The sequence below is a fragment of the Macaca fascicularis genome, chromosome 7 (genome assembly GCF_037993035.2).
Source record: "Macaca fascicularis isolate 582-1 chromosome 7, T2T-MFA8v1.1".
Taxonomy (NCBI): domain Eukaryota; kingdom Metazoa; phylum Chordata; class Mammalia; order Primates; family Cercopithecidae; genus Macaca; species Macaca fascicularis.
Window position 1 is genome coordinate 13,615,563 of NC_088381.1, and position 19,438 is coordinate 13,635,000.

The following is a 19,438-nucleotide window of genomic DNA, read 5'->3' on the forward strand; positions in this document are numbered from 1 at the left end:
AACTGGTGCTGAGTTTTCAAGTTAGTCCTCATTCGTTTATAATTCCGTGTATTTCTTTCAATGGTATCCGAAGGAGACGTTTTCTAAAGTAAAGGGGTGAAAAATAAGCCACAGAAGCAAATATTACTTTTCAGAGCAGCTGGTTCTTCCAAATAAATTGGGTCTTTGGTTTTCTGCCCATTCCCAGAATATACTTAAGTTCACTCTTTCACCTACCATTCCATTATCTCTTCCCTCTTTTCTTCCTCACTCTTTAAAAATGCTCTCCTGAAAAGGTGTCATGTTTATTTCCCATAGAGTGTCTCAAGTATAAGTATTATGGTCTTGTTTGAGAGACTGAACACCAACTAAGGAGTATCACACGATAGTCATCTGATTTGAAAGAAGGAAGAACAGATAAATCCCTGTGGGGTTTCAAGGCTGAGGAGTTACCCCAAGTTGTTTGTATTCAGCTACACGTGGTGGTGATGTGACCATATACAAATACAAATGTTGATAATCTGGTCAATAAAAAATTGTTCCTCCTTGGTCATAAAAAACTGTAACTGACATGGATGGACAAAACCTATTACTTTTAACACTTTTTTTCCTGAGATTAAAATATTTGTTTATATCACGACTCCTTTCTTCTATTCTTCCCCTTAGAGTTTACAAGTTTACATCCTTCGAGAAAAATCGCATGGCTTTCTGCCAAATTATATGCAGAAGTTTAGTGAATCCTGAAACCAAAGTGGCATACAAAAGCATGTAAAAACACATGATGCAAGTAGAAAAATAAAGAGAAACGCTCGCTGGGTGCACGTGTATGACTGAGCATTCAGGTATATGCATTCCACAATATATGTCCTGTTCTCCAGCCAAAAAAAATCATGAAGACACCCGAGGGCAAGGAGTGAACATGTTTCTATTCCCAGTGGCTTTAGTAATTGGGAGTCAAATATGGTACTCTTCTTGCTCTTACGTAATTGTGTTACAGAGCAGTGTTACCAGGAGAAAAGCAGTGAATACTGAGTGAGGCACAATAGAAGGAGATGGAAAATAGATACAAGAAGCTAGGTCTCTAGGGGCAGTATTTTCTATTTGCTGGGCTACAGACTCACAGCTGATAATGCAAGTTGTAATTAATATAAAAGCAGGAGACAATATGGGCAGAGCTTGTAGTAGTGGGGCCACAGGAGAGCGCTCTGCTGCTGTACTCTGTTTCTCATTTACGCAGAGCTTTCCCTAGAAAACACAATTCTGCCAGTGTTTTCTCCCCTGAAAGTTAAAAAAAAAAAAAAATTGATTTAGCACCATCATTGAATTTTGCTAAATCTAGAAAAGAGCATAGAGAGGACAGGCATCTCTGGGCACAGGAAGCAAATCATACGTGTGCCTCTCTTGTTGAAGTTGCACATACACTGGAATTGTAACATTTTAAACCATTGTGGCATTTCCATGAGGGACCTACCTATAAGAGAATACTTAATTAGTCTTGGTGAATTGGTGTTATTTCCCTATTTAAATGATTCCACATGGCACATGGTTCTTCCATGGGGCCAGTGGGGTAAAATGTATAAAGGTTTGTAAATAAATACAAAACTGAATGGAGAAGTAAAATGTATGAGGCTTCAAGGAGAAAAGCAAAGGCCATGCCACATACAAGTTCTATTTAAAATAATCTGAAACTCATTTTAGATCCCAAATGAATGAAAAGGCAATGCAATGGACATGGTACAGGAAAGAAAACATTAGATTGGAATTAAGACTCTGGCATGCCACCTCTCACCAGTGAGGTGAACTTAAGCAAGTGATGTACCTCATTTCTGTGCGGCTCATTTCCTTTATCTCTTTAAAATTAATAAGTTAGACCAGATAACCTCTAGAACCTACAAAACTATATAACATCAAGAGAGAAATTACATGTAAACTTGGAAAATACAATAAAGTAACTCAGGGTATGTGCTCATAGGTAGAGAGTAATAGTAAACATACATGAAGATATTTTAATCAGTAAATGAAGCATGTACAACTAATTTGACTTGATTTATTTAAACAACAAAGGGAAGATATACTTGTATCAACATACATAATTAAATTACTTATTTCCTATAACTTTATAATGTTTTAACCCCTAATTAACATGATGCAAAAATTATTTTTAAAAATAAGACAAGGACTCCTATCTTGGGGTACTGAAGTCTACAAAAGTTAAAAATGTTAATTGTATGGTTTGAACAAATGTTGGAATTTCAACTACGGTACTGTAAAGCTGACATAAGAAGTCAGGAGACCTATGTGTGCTTTCAGAACCTGGACTCACTCTTTAAAAATGTAAATAAAGCTGGGGTCCTTCCCTCACCTCCCCACTTCTACCTCTCTATTAAGCTTTGGGATTAATATGTAAGCAACTCTCACAGAAGTGGCAAGTACCCTTTGCAAATGATTTCTCCAGTTAATCGAGCAACTTTTAGAGAAGACAGAAATGTCTTGTATTGTTGGCGTAATGCCATATTATAAAATGCCTCTTACAACTTTGAATTGTGTTGGGATATTCCATAGAACATTTAGTATTAAAAAAAGAAAATGAATTAATGCCAATTTAAAAAAAATCTGCTAGTGAATGTCTATGTGGTTGTCAAGTACAACCTTTGTTTAATTTCATCTCATCACAGTCACACTGAAAACATACTCCAATGGCACAATCTAAATGATTTAAATAGTATAATTATTCTTAATGGGAAATTAAGAAAGCTATCAACCACCAGAAACCACGCAGCAGCAACACGACAGCAAACCCGTGCCCCCAGCCATGTTTCTTTGAGTTGGTGGACAGAGCTCTGAATAGAACTTTATCGGAATAGGCCCCAGAGGCTTTGAATAGCATACCATCAGCTCTCACCTTACACTAACACATAAGAAACTAGCAAATAAAATAAAGCATTCATATTATTACTATTAGTATCAAATTTCATTATTTCCCCCTTGATATTCTATAGAACAAACACTTGAACCTATCCCACCCCTCGCTGTCACTTCCCTCTAATTTTTCAGGTAGTAATTGAATTTATCTAGAGTCACTCGCCCATATTCTGTCAGAAATAAGATTCTGGAGACTCTCCTCTCTGACCTAATCCATTTGAAAAAACAAACAAACAAACAAACAAACAGTGTGAACATAAACTTGATATATTCAGAGATGCAAAAGAAAACACCAGAATATCTTCATTTAAATTATAGTTTTCAACATATAAATTAAAATAATTTTTCTTTACTTAGTGATGTTAGTAGAGCCAGGCAATTTTAAGGTATCTGCTATTAACTGTTAACAGACATAATTGTCTTTTCTTCCCTCTACTTAATTCTTTCAAAGAAAATAAAAATGTAGCTCTTTAGGACCATTAACTAGGAATAACAATATAATTATATAACTGTATGCACTTCAAGCAAATAGAGCTTAGCTCAGAGAATATACTTCAAGCAAGCAGATTTCATTTGTCTGAACTTGATCTAAAGATATGTAATATCTTTACATGTCAATGCGAGGATATATTTTCTTTGTCTGTACTAGGTCTAAATACTTGATCTAAAATTGTGTAAAATAGATAATTTGAGTATCACCTGTTATTCAGAAACTCCACAGACTAGAAAAAGCTGGTCATTTCACAGCAGTTTTCAAGTTGAAACTTCTTTAAAAATTGTTTTCTAGACATATTTATTTTAAATATGATAAATTTGAATGTCTAGGAAACTAACATGAATGCAGCTGGAAAACAGAGCTCTATTTCTTTTGACTATTATATATTTTTTCTCCCCAACATTCCAAAAAATATTGTAGTAACTCTTTCCTACCTATAAATATTATTATTATGTAATAGTAATAACAAAATACATTATAATATTAAAAACATAAGCATGCCTTATGAATTTACTAAATACAACAAAATTATAATCAATATTGCATTTATTATTTTCTATTTAATTCCAAACTTCCTCTTATCACTACACCCTACACCCATCATATGTAAGTGTTAATAATAAATGAACAAATTCAGTAACCTCATTGAATGTAAGGAATGGACAGCAAGAATATTATGGTTGTCTTCTTTTAATGCATCTATGTTATATCAAATTATTTATATAACTTTATGAAATGTGAAATTGACATGATTTACTAATATCATACAAAACTTATTCTTAAGTCTGCCAATATAGTTGCTTTGAAGATATTTATATTCATTACTTTATTTACATTTTCAAATTCCTTTAAATACTACTGAAACTATATTGGTACCTAATAGTTTGCTTCTGATGCATTTCTCTCTGCTTTTCTCTCTCTCCTTGCACACTCCTTCCTTAAACACGCACACACACCCGTACGCACACACACACAATGAAGCTGGATACCACTTAATAAAAGTAGAGGTGTATGTGTTTTGGGGGTGTCAAACAGCTGTCACAAACTGTCACCTCCACAAGAGAAACCTTGGCACACAACAAATTAAACTACACTTCTTTTTTAGCTGTCATTATTCATAGCCAATAAGTTTAAACGCTCCCAGCATTTCATGTGCAAATAAAACCATGAGGAAGCTCAGTAGATCAGAATAGTGGGCCAACAGATAAAACAAGAAAACAACGCGCTGTCTGGGCCTTTCTGAAGTAGCTCATCATCACCCCTGCACCAGTGTTCACCAAATGAGATCCAGCCTGGGGCAATGTATTAAATATGCATATCAAAGCAAATGAAAAATAAACCTGAAGATTCAAATTGGGCACATTTACATGCTGAAAATGTCCCACTCGCACCACTTCTCAGGTAGTGGTTCTCTGTTATTTTTACTTTGTGTTTGGCTAGGGGTTGAAGGAAGGCAACTTTGTAGAAGAGGCTGAAAAGCATCAGAGGATTTGCTTTAAAAGGGGAAGGCTGGACATGGATACAATCAATACACCTATGGTACAAAAGCCTCAAAAATGGTGAAAACTCTCCGAGGTTTTCTCTCATGTCCCTGCATAAAACACAAGTCTGTGGTAAATCTCTCCATTTTCCACTTGGTGTGCTGGTGGAACAAATTATTGCTTCCTTTCAAAACAAATAGCAGGGGGCTAAAGTAAAAATGTTATAGTTCAGATCTCTAGGAAATAAAAGGCTTTAAATTATGACACCCAATGAGGTGGCAAGCCCTCGTGGGTTCAAAATAAATCAGTTGTCATATTTACTTGACTGGGGGCCTGAAAGGAGAGCAACAAATGTTACAGTTGACTCTTTTATCCAAAGATGATGATTGATAAATTATTAAAGCACTATCCTCTTAGGTACAACTTCCTTCTTGAGTGGATATTTAAACATTACAATAGTCTCATAAATTGATATTGTCTATCAGCCAATACTTTAAACAGCCTATTTTATCTTATCTTTTCTATGTAAACATCAACATGGTCTAGCTCTATACATCCACTGGAAAAACAGTTGCCAAGAAACTGTTTTCGAAAACTAAGTAGTCGGTACTCCTAGAAATATCATGAGAAAAGCTTTTGGCTCCAAGAACTGTGAACCTCTCATTTTACAAACTATGTAAATAGACCCCCCCCCCATTCTCCCAATAATGTGAATAAATAAAACTTTAGAAACAGAAAACAATGAAAATAAACACATAAAAAACAACAAAGATAAATATTTCTTAGGTAGTGTCATGCCCCATGGACCACAACACACTGTAGCGTGGGCCACAGATCAGCAAATAAACTTTCCATAACCACTGCTGCGTCCTTTTGATTTCATTAGATTCACTCAATCTACAAAGGAGATCACCAAAGATGCCCTCACCATGATGGAAAAAGGTAAGGGTCAAGAGATAGGAATAGGAGCCTTCAACTCCATAGTATTTATTCTGTCACAGAACTGGATATCCCAGACTGAGGTTTTCTTTTCTAGACTTTTTCTAACTTTTGTTCTTAGGCTGACTTCCCATACAAGTGCAAAGGTTAATTATGAAAATCTATGACTGCATATTTTCAAAACTTTTGTTTGGAGCAGGGGAGAGAAGAACCTCATAGAAGGTATATACTAAGGCATCCCATTTCATTTCTCATAACAGTCAGGAATTGGGATGGGAGGTAGGGACAAACTGCCTTCAAGCCTTAATGCCTGTTTAACTCACACGGAGTGTTAAATTAATATTTCGGCCACAAAGTTATTAAACTACAGCTTATACCATTTAGGCTGTGAGTTCAACTGAATGTAATCTATAGACACCCTGTCCCCCATTTCCAGGCTTGAGTTCCTATAAATACAACTGCTGTTCACACCCACTCTTTAACCTCGCCACTCTTGCCTTTCCTACCAGCTGCAATCTTTCTTCTCTTTGCTTCTTTTTCAAATTTTCAGTCTCACTACATATGCTTTTTTTTTCTTTTTTTTTTTCTTTTTTTTTTTTTTTAGCATCAGACTCACTAGATTGGTTCCAAAATAGGATTAGAAACAGAGAGAATAGAAAGAAATCTCCTTTCCTGGCCTGACATACACAGTCATTTCTTACTATACTCTCCATCCTCATTCACCAACTGTTAAAGTGTTAAAATTCAACCACTAACCTATGTTTACTCAATCATAATTCCCTTCAGCTTTTTGCAATACATTGTTAATAATTGGTTCATCAAGGTTACTGTCTTTTAGTATGAAGATGCTTCAGGCATTTGGCAATAAGTCCATATTCTGACAGTAAGTTTCTATAGAGCAAAAGAGCCCTGAGAATTGTAATGTGTTCGTTCACCCCTTTTATTTCGAATGCAGTGCAAGATTGCCAATAATTCTCAGAATTGTCATCTCTGTGAGATACTAGGAAATTAGCACTCACTCCCCAATTCTCTTTCCTTCAGTCCTCTCTCTCCAGACCAGTCCAGCTAACCGTCTTGCTTCTTTCTATCCCTGCTGCACTGATTACACAAAATTAAGAAAGCAGAAGGCACAGTGGTGACTATATCAAACAGAATTTGCTAACACCCAAGTCACCAAATCCAGAAAACTTTACACATTAAGACCACAAATCACTCTATCAACTCTCTGGTTTTTTGGCTCTCCACATAAATAGGAGGGGGTCCAGGAAAGGAGAAATGAAAAGGAAGGGTATGGCAGAGATAGCAAGAAAGAGAAGACCCCAAAAGAGACCTAGTCATTTCAAAAGAAAACTCAATCAGTGGAGCTAGATGTTAAAACAACTTTACAATAATGCTTTGCCCAGTGGCCTTAAAAGATTGTCAAAGGCTAGCAGACTTACATGGTCAGCGAGATTTGTGGAGGAGCCTGAAAGTTCTTCATGATCTGACTTGGAGCTGCCGTCTCTTTCATCAATGACGAGGTCGATGGGCATTTTCCCCTTCAAACAGCTAATGTATCGGTGGCAGAAGTTATCGCACAGTTCGTGGACCTAGAACGAAGGTCATGGTGGAGGGTTCAGCTCATGTTGTTGTTGTTTTGTTTCATTTTTAGAAAGGAAAAATACCAGGTTGCAAGGTTACATTTGGAAAGAGCAACAGTGTGATGTCTTCCAAACTAACTCTAATTAAAGGGTGTAATAGTTGAAGGCAAGGAAACAATAGAGTAATTGTTGCAGCAGATACTATTCTCCAGAGACTTCTCTGAGCAACAAGTTACAATAGAGAGAGAAAGAAATAGGACTGGAAATAACTGGGTTCAGACTGGGAGTCCAGGGAATTAAATCTGATTTGATAATAACATCAAAACATTACCACATTGAAACTGGGGAGTGCATTAACGTTTGTGATTTTATAAGCTAGGGGTTCTGTATGTTTCCAGGGGAAAGTAATTGAGCTGCAGAGCAATGTAAAGACACCCAGTGAGGATGATTCACTCTGCCTGCACCTAATGCAAACCCAGGGCCGAGGGTGAGCTGAGCTAATAAAGATGCAAGCAGGCTGAGTGTCCAGTAACATAAATGGTTTGCTGCATTTCAAAATAATCCTGAATGCCTGAGGGGAATATCAGGGAGGAGGAGGCTATTTTAAAGGCAAGCCTGTCCTGATTCACCCACCCTCTGAGCCCCTGTGTTGAGAAGCGAGTTGAAGGATGGACATGGTTACACGCTCAAAATCTCCAGGTGCTCAATCCTTCATACTAGAGGTTTGTTAAAAACATCCCAACTCAACTAGAAGAGGGAAGTGGTTTAATCAACACCGGGAGTGTTATTTCCTGCTTACCTTTTCTAACTCCAAAAGATGAAACCTTAGGACTTGTATTGCTTGTATCATCTGAAAGCAAAGTTCAGGGAATGGAGTTAGAGCTGTGTGACTCCGAGGTCCTGTCTTGGGGTTGGGAGTGGGGTGACGATGGTGGTGAGAAAATGGGGCGGGGGAGAAGAAACGGGCAGGTGACCAGGAAAAACTTAAAGATCAAGAAATAGTCAGAAAAATCAAGTGATTACTGATCATCTCTGCCTCATTGGCCACGGGGTAGGAATCTGACTCAACCTGAGCATAAGCACTAATATCTTTCCCCCTGATGTTCACTGTGCTATTTGTAAGGACTGCTTTCCTCGGGCCAGGCCTTTTTTCTCCTTTTAGTCCTCTTTAAACATCCCCTCCCTCGACCTCAGGACAATTAAAAAAAAAAAAAAAAAAAAAAAAAAAAAAAAAAAAAGGTCGCTTCTCAGGACAGAAAAAGCTTTTTAGAACAGCATACCCAGCGAAATCCTTCCTCACTAAAGAAGGAAATACTCAAGATGAATGCTGAGGCAGGGCCTTTGAAAGCGGATTTAAGTACTTTTAATATTGAAATCGTGCAAATTAGCAAAAGAATCGCACCTAAAAGTGGCCTGCGCTGGCCTGCCCCTCACCGCCCCCCAGCCCCCACCCCCAGCCCGCCCTCAGCAGTGCCAGCGGTTACATCCTTCGGGTTAGCCGCCCGGGGCTCGGCCGCCTGCCCCGGCAAACAGAGGAAATAACTCACTTCTCGCAGTTTACTCCTGGGGCCGAGACCTGGGAAACATCCCCTGCTCGCGCTCTCGGCGCTTGGTCTCCCGTTCTGGCCTCCCTGGGCTTCGCTCCCCACCACGTTCATCCTGCTCCTCGCTCGCCAGCTCCCGTGCGGGGGCTGTAGGCTGCGCCCTTCCTCCCTCTCTCCCTAGAGCTCCAAAAGAGGGTTCTGTTCTAACTCCCCAGAGCTCCAGCAGAAAGTGGGTGCTTCTGGGCATGGGAGAGGGCAAAGGCTGGGGAAAAACAAGGAACAGAGAGCCTTACCAAATTGTCCAGCTCTGGATTTGAGGAAAAAAGGGGCTTTTCGGCGCGAACCTGTAAGAAACAGAGAAAGTCAGCTTGAACGGTCACCCCATTTAAAATAAGAAAACCGAAATGTGAGAATGGGGACGGTGAAGGGGCAATGGTGGAGAAGAGGAAAGGGGCTTTGGCAAAATACAAGGAAAAACTGGTGCCTTAAATTAGTGGGGTCGCTGAAGAAGAATCAGGGCATTCTGGTCCTGACCCCATTAAGGGGGAGCTGGTATCACTAAGCTGTAACCAGCAACTCAGGGTCGTTCTCAGGGCCCCAAGTATCCCCTTATCCAGCCGTCCAAGAGGCTGTGGCTCTCCACTGCTGCCAGGGACCGCTCGGAGAGGCGCCCAGCTTCCTTGCCTCCCGGGCACTACCGGGTCCCTCACAGCCCCTCTCCCCAATTCTTGTTCAAGTAGCTGGAGGCGGGGAAAAAGGCCAAGCCCCAGATTAGGAGCAGGTCAACTTTAATTCGAGGGTCGAGACCCCGTATTCCTGCTGGGGGGGAAAACAAACACCCATATTTATCTCCACTTCCAATTCGCCCCCAGGCTCAGGGATGGGGAGGAGGCATAGAGAGCGGACTGGGCCAGAGGAACAGATCGGGTGTCCCTGGCCTTTCCTCCTTTCAAGTAAAGCTCCGAGGAAAGGGGAGGGGTAGTGAGGGACTGCCCGAAGATGAGTGGATCAAGAAGGCTGGACCTGCTTGGCGAAGACCGCGATGTCCTCGTTGAAGGAGTCTGAGGAGCAGACGTCTCCGCCGGCCACTCCAGGTTCTCGGGGAGTGCAGGTCGCCAGCTCGCACTTCTCAAAGACCAGAGCTAACAGAGGAAACAACGGGTGCCTAACGGGCAGCGCCAGGCAGAGACACACACACAGAGACGGGGTGCAGAGGGGAAGGAGCAAGAACTGTAATCAACAAGTTTGGAGGGTGTGGAGTCCTTCTTTAATACAACAGGCACGCAACACACTTTACAACCCTTCCTCCATCAGCCGAGCCTAAGCCAGAAACAGAAAGGGAAAAGGGCCTGGCCCTCTCCCGCAGCTCAGAAGTCCCTCAGATCTGGCCAGAGAAGCCCTCGACCACTGCAGCCCGACAAATAAAAACAGCCTCAGTTGGAACGTAATGAAACATCGGAGTCGCTCAGGCAGTCTGGAGCCCTGAGTCGATTCTGATCCACTCCCCACACTACGGAGGCCGCCGAACCAACCCCTGAGACCCAGCCCTGATCTCCCAAGAAAGGAACACTGTTGGAAATTTTAAAAATATAGTTTTAACTCTGTATTTTAATGGGCATTTCAGACGAGGCCGAAGGCTTCACCTACAGACACACGGGAGTGACATTTCCTAAATGCAAGAGAATGCTCTTCTAATCTCTCCACCCCCTTGCCTTATAAACTTATTTGCTCCACTTCTACTAAAGCCCCAGTGTGGGGGCCGAAATAATAGGAAGGTTACAAGCTGTAGAGCTTCCTTCCAAAGACCACATTTCTCTCAGCGTTACAGGAGACAAAAATAAATAAATCGCGTTTTAAAACTTGTAAGTGTGCGTGCGCGTATGCCCTTTGTGTTCCTCCGGGCGGCTTAGCCACACTTCGGGATGCTTGCGGCCTCTGGCTTGGGGCTCAGTTGCTGTTTACCCACTGTCCCCTCCCCTCGGCATCCCGTCGCTTTTCCCACCTACCCTCAGCCGGAAGAGCCCGTGTGGTACACGTTAGGATCCTGCATCCCACCCCTCGCCAAGTGCTCTCAGAATATAAAATAATTTCCAGCCATCTTCCTTACTCCCCCTAAGAGCGGCTCCAAGCAAGCAACAGTCCCTTCCACCTCGCTGCACTTCAAGGTCTGCCCCCTTTATTTACAGAGAATTAAGAAGTGGGTGATTAGGACTTCCTGGCCGACAGAAGCAGCCCTGATCCCAGCTCAAGCTGCTTTTAGTGACTCCCAGACCCTCAATAGGAAACAGAAGAAAAAAATAACTAAAAAAAACCCAAAGTTGTTCCTCATCGGCAGGAAACTTTCTCCTTCGTCAAGGCCTCTGTTAGGGAGACTGAAACGAGCAGCCCCGCGTCCTTCAGCCAGGAATCCTGTCCTCGGGGAGAAGGCCCCGGCAGGATTCTGGGGACTCAGTCACTCCAGGCTGTGGCGTCCGGAGTGGCCGGGCTGTGGGAGTGAAGGAGGCTAGTTCTTCGGGTCTTTGACTCCAGGGGCAGAAGAGCAGGCCCCCTCCACGGTCCTCTCCCAAGGCAAGCGGCGCCCGCCCCCCACCATGCAGAAATAACTCCCCACTTAGTGGTCCACCCTCCCACCCCCACAGAGACAAACACACACTCACTCACACTCACACACAGTAAGCTGGGTCCGGGGGGTCGGTTTACCCATAGATCGCGTCCTTGTCCCGCTTCAAGGCGTCGTTGACAGCGGATCCCATGCTGGCCGGCATGACATTGGGGTGCGGGGCGTGTGCGCCGTAGTGCTGTGTGGCGTGGAGCGGCGGCCCGTGGTTCAGGTGGTGAACCGGGGGGATCGGCCGTGGCGCGTGAGGGTCTCCGTACATGGAAGCGGGAACCCCTACTCCGTCCATCCCGCCGTAATGGGGTAGCTCATCGTACTGTCAGAACCCGGGAAGAGGGAGGGGGCGCAGGAGGTGAGGGAGAACAGAGGAGGGGGGTGGAAAGGGAAAAAGAGCAGAGAGAAGAGGGTGAACAGAAAAGAGGGGAAGGGATAAAGATGAGAGAGAGGAGAGAGGGAGGGAGAGAGGTAAGAAAGAGGAGAGGAGGAGGAGGGAGGGAGAGAGAGAGAGAGAGAGAGAGAGAGAGAGGAGAGAGAGAATAAAAATAAAAACAAAGTCAGAAAGGAGAAAAGTACCGAGCACAAGTTGAGCACACAGAAACCAAACCAGCCAAAACAACGAAGTTAAAAGTTGTGAGGAAAAAAATGTTATTAAATTTAAAAATGAAAAAGCATGAACCAAGAGCAACGTTGAGAGAAGGAAGAGGAGGCGGCGAGGCCGGGGATTTGAGGGGGCGCCGGGAGGCCCCGCTCCCGCCGGAGGCAACAGAACCGTAGCGAGCCAACGGAGGGAGAAATGGAGTTAGTGTGAGGAGGAAACCCCGGATCCCACCCCTAACCCCCCTTCGCCTCCTCCGAGGATCCAATAAATCAAAAGGCGAAATGAAACAAAATAAAGAGAAGAAAAACGCTAATAATCAGCACGAGAACGCCGAGGACGAGGAAAGACTAGGGCCAGTGCCTCCCCGGGGGCAGGGAGCGGAGGGTGGGAGGGGGAATAACGTGAAAGTTACCAGAAACATTATTTAGCAGCGGATTCCCTGCGTCCTTGTCAATTTCAGAGACAAAACAAGCAGCCCAGGCTAGTAGTCTAGGCGGCGGCGCAGCGGCTGCGGCAGCGCGGCCCCAGCGGCGGCCCCGGCGGCGGCTCCTACGCAGCCCGTGCCCGCCCCGAGCCGCGCGAGCAGCGGCGGCAGCGGCGCAGCAGCGGCAGCAGGAGAACCGGGGGAATCGCGCTGCTGGGGTAAAAGCTGGAGCGAGGCGAAAGCGTGTAACGATTGCACACGCACACACACACACCACTCACACGCACTCGCCGCCCGCCCGCTCGCACAGCGCTGGAACACGCGCGCCCAGACACGCACACACGCACGCACACACACTCGCACACACGCAGAGGCACGGGGGGGAAAGAAGCCGATGAATAATTTTGCTATTTTTTAAAATACTGGCCGCCATAATCAAGCAGCGAGCAGCAGCAGAAGCGTTGAAGGGAGAGGAGGCATCGGGACAGGCCCCTCTTAGGAGAGGATTTATATCTAGGTAAGTGTTGGAGATTTAAACCTACCCTTTGCGCCATCAGTCTGCGCTCCAATAAACTCCTGGATGTGTCGTATATTTAATATCCCAGTCCGGATAAGAAAGTGATCTAGGCTGAAGATTCCTTTTTTTTTTTCCAAACCAAAGAGACTTCTCCCAATTCTCCAATATGTTATTTTTTAGGGGGGAAAAAAAGCCCAGGCAAGACAACGAAGAGTTTTTTTTTTTTTTCTGTGATATTTCTTCTTTTTCTCTTTTTTCCTCTTCTTCCTCCTCCTCCTGATCTTCCTCCTCCTCCTCCACCTCCTCCTCCCCCCACCCCTCCTCCTCCTCTTCGGTCCTCCTTTCCCCCTCTTTCTCTTCTCTTCCCCTCAGTTGGAAAAAAAAAAACAAGAAAGAAAGAAAAGAAAAAGAAGAAAAAGAAGAAAAAAATTGTCAAGCCCCCGAACTGAAGGTTACGAGCGGCCCGTCAGCAGCCCACATGTAACCGAACTGTCGTGTTTCATGGCTTTTTGCCACTCCAGCTGTCAATCAAAGCCCGGAATGTCAAGGTAGTGAATGAATGATGGTTGATGATGATGAAGAGGAGGAATCTTTCAGACCCGTTTTTTTCTTCCAGTAAAACTCCGCGAGGGGTTTCTGCTTCTTGAATTTTTTCCTCCCCCCTCCCCCCTTTTTTAGCTTTGCCCCCGCGGTATCTATAATACGATCCTCTCTCTTTAAAGTATTGTTCAAAGAAAGCAGTGAGAAAAATCAAGAAAAAAAATGAATAGTTTGCAAAAATTGGACTTCCTCCCCCCCTTTCCTGGTAGGTATTTTGTCTCTCCCTCTCTCTCTTTCTCGCTCGCTCGCTCGCTCTCACTCGCGCTCGCTCTCTCGCGCTCGCTCTCTCTCGCTCTCTTTCTCTCTCTGGGAGATGAGTGAGTGTCAGTAGGTGTTGGCAGGTTGGCTGCTGCCTGGCTTATTGAAGAGCCTCAGTTTGGCGGCGCGGGTCGGCGGCGGGAGAACGAAATGACGGAACCCGGAAGTCGTGGTGGCCATAGCCCGTCGTACGGCGGAGACACATCCCGGGAGTGGGGAGCGGGAGCGAGGAGGAGCGCGCCGCGCGGAGCCTCTGATATGCAACGAGTGCGATCGGACAGCCCCGGCTGGGGGGGCGGGGGAGGCGGGGGGCGGGAGGGGGAGGGGAGGCTCGAGCCGGGCGGACCCGAGCAAATCAGCGAGCCTGCTCCTCCACGGGGATGGGGAACGGCGGGGGGGAGGAAGGGGAGAGTGTGTGTGTGTGTGTGAGTGTGTGTGTGTGCGTGCGCGTGTGTGTGTTGTGCGCGCGCGCGAACAGGGAGAGAGGGAGAGGGGGAGAGAGAGAGAAGAGGACAGGGAGAGCGCAGAGAGGAAAACTGCAGAAAACCACAGGGAAAGTACGGTACCGCCTCAGATCTTTTCATTTTTTTTTTTTTTTTTCAAAAACTTACTTCTAGTTCATTTTCCCATCACTCCCGGCTCCTGCCTAACCGGGTCTTGTCGGAGACGTTTGGCATGGCGCTCTAGCTTTTGTTCCTTTTAATTCCGCGGCCTCCCTCTCCTCTGCCCGCCGATTACAGCACCCCGAAGGCTTCCTGCTAACGTCCAAGGGCAGCAAGCTCTGCAGACCGTACCATTGCCGGGCTAAATTTTTTATTAAGTGGCACTTTCTTTTCTGCGCAGATCCAGCAACCTTGTCAATACTCATTTTTTTCCAGGAACAGAAGAGACCAGCTTAATTCAGAGCACACTCCCTCCCAGCGGTGCGGACAAGGGGCCACCCCGAGAGTCTTTGGGGGCTGCGGCGGAATCGGGAGGGAGGAAGTGAAGAGAGAGTCTTTTGGGTCCGATGTAACCAAGGGCGTGTGTGTGTGTGTGTGTGTGTGCGCGCGCGCGCGCGCGCGCGACGAGTGTGCGTCTCCAAAGTGGATCTTACTCAGAGCTGGGAAGCACAGGAGGGAAAGAGGGGGAGAAAGAAGTTGCCGGGCGAGGAGGAGTGGCCGGCGCTCACAGCCCAGCTTTGTTGTGGTCGCCCGAGGCGCAGCGGCGGGCCGCGGTAACGCCTGCTAAGGGCTGTGTTAATTACACAGGGGCGATTTCGCGGGGTCAGGAAGATGGGGCCAGCTCCGAAAGAACTTTTCCAAAAAGGAAAAGGAAAGGAAAGGAACTACCCCACACCGTTTGGGTGGAAACTAGTTGTTGCCGGTGTCTGGTCCTCCCTGGCCCAAGCTGCACCAGGCTTCACCTCTGCGCCGCTGGTTTCCCGGCGGCCGCGCGTCAATCACGACGAGCCCGGAGTTGGGGGCGGAGCCACGGTCACCCGGCGCGAGCCGCGCAGCCTAGCAGCCCCCGCCGCGCCTCGGCCCCGTGTGGCGCGGCCCGGCCGGGACAGGAGCTGGAAGCGCGCCCTCTCCCCAACTTCTCGCTCTCGCCCTCCGAGTCCCTGGCCCAGAGAGTGGAAAGCGGACTGTTGTTCCCCCACAGCCGCATCCCTCCCCAACTTTGAACCCATTCTGGGAAGTGGAGAGTAGAGTGTCTTCCGTGCGCCGCGTCTATCCGACTTTCCCGCGGAGGGAGGGTGGGGTGGGGGAGGTTGATTAGAGAGAATAAAGTACTGTGTGTGCGTGTGTGTGTGGTGTGTGTGTGTGTGAGAGAGAGAGAGAGAGAGAAAGAGCGGGGAGGAGGGCGGGTGGGAGGGCTCTTTTTTTTTTGGCCCCCTTTCCATTTTCCCTGCTTCACTGTAAGCTTTCGAGCAACAGAAACTAGGCTAAGATTGCAGACTGCAGAGACTCCAAGCGGAGTCGGAGAAATTTGGCCTCGTTTTAATAGGGCTGAGGAATGAACTCGGGAGGTCAATAAAGCCCTCCAAAAATGATGAATGATTGAGCACCTGTGATGATGATAGTGATTACCAGAGCAATTAAACAGTTTGATTAAATGAGCCATCATAACAATGATGTCTGCGGGAAATCGGCCCTCACATATAAAGAAAGATAGTGCGACGGGGCTGGCAGAGGCGCGGATAGCGCGACGCCAGGGAGAGGGGCTGCGGGCCGCGAGGTTTCTGCCCAGTGGCCCGAGCAGGGACGGCCGGACTCACGGAGCTTCAGGGAGGAGAGTGTAGCCCCGGTTTTCAGCCACTCTTTTTGCCCGGCTTCAAGCCTGCTAGAGCCGACGGGTAGGAAATCTGAAGGTTGGGGGGAGGGTACTTCCTCCACGTACTCTTTTTTTTTTTCCTAGAAGAACTACAAGATTAAAAGTATCCTTCTTATTTGTTGCTGAGTTGCTCGTCGACATTTAAGAGAAGGTGAGTAAAAAAGAAAAGAAGATGAAAGAGAAAAGAAAAAGTTGGTCTCCAGAATTTTATTTCAATCGACAGGCGAATTCAGTTTAGCCGGGACCGGGAGGTTTGAGAGGGCGGCGGGGTGTGGAGGGGAAAAAACCACAGTCTGCTCTCGCCGCGGAGCGTTTTCGACTTTGCAAAGCTGTTGATGTTGGTGGGTCCAAGTTCCCGGTGCAGCGCCGCTGGCTGAGAAGTTTGTACTGTTTTTACTCTTCTCATTATTCTTAAATTCAGTTTAGGAATTTAAGTTTATCGTCGCCAATAGGATTATTGTTGTTTCAAATGTCTTGTTCAATAAGTGCCAGTTACGTTTCTTTTTAAAGGAGACTCCTCAGTGTCCTTGATAAACCTTTTTTGTAAAGATCAACGTCACGCGGAACTTCTGCCTTGCAGGGTTTAAACATTCAACATTGCTACCTTCTGTTTCTTTTTCTGTTTTTACAGTGATACTGTAAAGTGAGTTAGCATCTCTATAGCTTTCATTTAAAAAAACTTAAGTCGCATTTCTAGAAAAACGTTCCTTCCCTGGCAGTGTAAGTAAAAACAATTCAGACAGATTGATGATTTCTATATTTTTTCTTTCTTTATTTTCTTTTTTTTTCTTTTTTTTTTTTCTGAGACGGAATCTCGCCGTGTCGCCCAGGCTGGAGTGCAGTGGCGCGATTTCGGCTCACTACAACCTCCGCCTCCCGGGTTCAAGCGATTCTCCTGCCTCAGCCTCTTGAGGAGCTGGGATTACAGGCGTGCGCCACCACGCCTGGCTAATTTTTTGTGTCTTTAGTAGAGACGGGTGGTGGGGGGGGGGGGTTTCACCATGTTGGCCAGACTGGTCTCGAACTCTTGACCTCGTGTTCCACCCGCCTCGGCCTCTCAAAGTGCTCGAATTACAGGCGTGAGCCATCCCACCCGGCCGATTTCTGTATTTTCAAACAATCGTAAGCTAATAATAAGTTGATTATCCAGTGATAATCTTGGGTTTTACAAAAAAAGAAAAGTTTAAACTTTCTTTTCATGTGTCTTCATCAGATGCAGAAGGCATTTTTAACCTTAACGCCTTTCTCTCTCTCTTTTTCATATTCTTAACGTCTTTTGCATTTTATTGAATACATTAAAGCAAACAACAGGGACAATATGGTTAGGTGTAGGAGGGAGAGAGAAATATGACATTTTAAGATATTGTCAAAAAATCATATTTAACTTCAACGACTTTTAGTTTAAAAAGTGTGAGAGTGTTAAAAGTGCATTCCTACTGGAGGAAATCTGTCTTTTAAAAATTTGCCAGTTGTCTCAGGGGAGAACCCAGAATTTCTTTGAACGAAAGAGATCTTACTTACCTAGTTGCATGTCACTTATGAAACTGTTAGTTTAAAATAGAAGTCCTAGTGTAGTGGATTACACACGAGGAGATCAAGTTGGAGTCGATTCAAGGTATTGGTTCTTGGTCAGTCTGATGAATTCAAAGGACTGTTACCTTTAATCAGCGACTTGCTGGTGTTTTATTAATAGAGCTGAAAAAAGCTCATCTAACATTTAAGAATTTCCTGGTTTCCCCCATCCCCAATTTTCCAGTCCAATAGAAGCGATTCCAAAGGAGTAGAGTACCCGCACTTTCTGATTTCCATCCTGGTGGCATTTTGCTAATGCCCCATTGTCAGCGTTGGCACTCCCACCCAGGCTTCCAGGCTCATCTGCTCTCCCACATTTGGGGTGAAAGGAAAGTAGGTGGGGCAGGCCCGGGAGACAGGCACGAAATGGGGGTCGCAGGAGGTGGCACACACCTCCGTCAACAGTCAGCTCCTTCTGCCCAGGCTGGAAATGGTTTTAACAGGCGGTAAAATTTCATCTTGCGGTGTCAAATTGGGGTCATTTTGGGGTTAGAGTTCTCAGTGTCCGAGAGGAGCTGTCCAGCTGCGTGGGGACTCATTAACTGCAAAAGATCTGTTTCAGTAAAAACAATTCAAAGACAATCAGAAGGCTAAAGACCCTCTACAAATCGCATTTTACAAGTGCCCCAGAACAAATATGGATGGTGAAACCTATTTCTTCAGAATCCCAAATCAGCTACTTAGCTCTGGAGTGGGGGTGGGGGTACTGCATAAAAAAGAGGTGAAAAGGAGGGGACCAAGTGGGTGGGGACCAATGGAAGGGGGAATCGGGCCTCTCAAATTTAAGAGTCTGTTTTTAATCACCTCTTTCTTATTGAAGCAACCCCAAGACTTCTGAAAACTGCTACTTTTCTATTTTTCCTTTTCTTTTTTGAGCCAACATGGAATGCTATTATAGGTAACATTTAAGATTTAAAAGGAATAATTGAATTCCACTATAGTCCCTTAATTTGAAGGCCATTGGCTTTACGGGGGAGTGTTTAATTTGAACCAAGCATTTATGAACCCAGACTCTAAATGACTTTGCCCACACTCCTTAAGGAGCTTGTGTAGCTGTTTCTTTTTCTTTTTCTTGAAAGTTATAGAATCTCAGCACAGATAACTTCAAATTCCTCAGAACTGTGAAGTCCGAAGTGTTAATCTGTGTATTAAAATTGCCAGGTTTAAATCCTTTTTGTCTTCTTACAACAGTTAGAACAATTGACGTCTTGCTACAGAAGCAAATAAATCCAACCTTAATCTTATTTGTAACTTTATTTAATGTTTTAATTTGGAATATTTTGGATTAAGCAGATCTTTAAAAACTGTGTAAGGTTAATTTTTATTCCGGGAGGGAAGTTCTATTTACTGGTTTTGAAAAAAGGACATGAATTATTACTTTGATTTTCAAAAATTCCTTCAGGTAAAAGGAAAATTCAGGTTTAAAAAGAGAAACTAGATATGTGAAATGCCAGGGATTTTAGGATAAAACCAAGTCAATACTTAAAAGTAAAGTATCATTTGAAAGAAGTTTTATTTCTTGCATTACTGAACTGAGCAAGTAAAAGTGATCAAAAATATGTTATTCTCTCTCCATCTCTCTCTATCTCTGGACT

The 19,438-nt window shown here is 44.7% G+C and overlaps 1 protein-coding gene and 1 long non-coding RNA gene across 45 annotated transcripts in view; one reads left to right on the forward strand and one right to left on the reverse strand.

The window, feature by feature from the left end:
- Positions 1 to 15,029, reverse strand: part of MEIS2 (Meis homeobox 2) — a 212,560-nt gene extending 197,531 nt beyond the window's left edge. For 9 of the 44 annotated variants that reach the window (XR_012414770.1, XR_012414767.1, XR_012414769.1 and 6 more), the window contains exons 1-6: positions 13,123 to 14,224; positions 11,642 to 11,874; positions 9,965 to 10,106; positions 9,235 to 9,285; positions 8,197 to 8,247; positions 7,257 to 7,406 (exon numbers count right to left, since the gene is read on the reverse strand). Coding sequence is in view for 37 of the 44 variants with exons in the window: in XM_005559120.5 (XP_005559177.1) it covers positions 7,257 to 7,406; positions 8,197 to 8,247; positions 9,235 to 9,285; positions 9,965 to 10,106; positions 11,642 to 11,874; positions 13,123 to 13,134 (639 nt within the window). In the remaining 7 variants the exon portion in view is untranslated. Of the gene's footprint in view, positions 1 to 7,256; positions 7,407 to 8,196; positions 8,248 to 8,944; positions 9,084 to 9,234; positions 9,286 to 9,964; positions 10,107 to 10,947; positions 11,516 to 11,608; positions 11,875 to 12,568; positions 12,870 to 13,122; positions 14,225 to 14,566 lie in introns of those variants that run through there. The other 35 variants (XR_012414773.1, XR_012414771.1, XR_012414772.1 and 32 more) reach the window with 10 other exon arrangements.
- An 840-nt stretch (positions 15,030 to 15,869) lies between these two features.
- Positions 15,870 to 19,438, forward strand: part of LOC107130182 (uncharacterized) — a 36,132-nt gene continuing 32,563 nt past the window's right edge. The window contains exon 1 of the long non-coding RNA XR_001491983.3: positions 15,870 to 16,422. This is a non-coding gene — a long non-coding RNA (uncharacterized lncRNA). The remainder of the gene's footprint in view (positions 16,423 to 19,438) is intronic.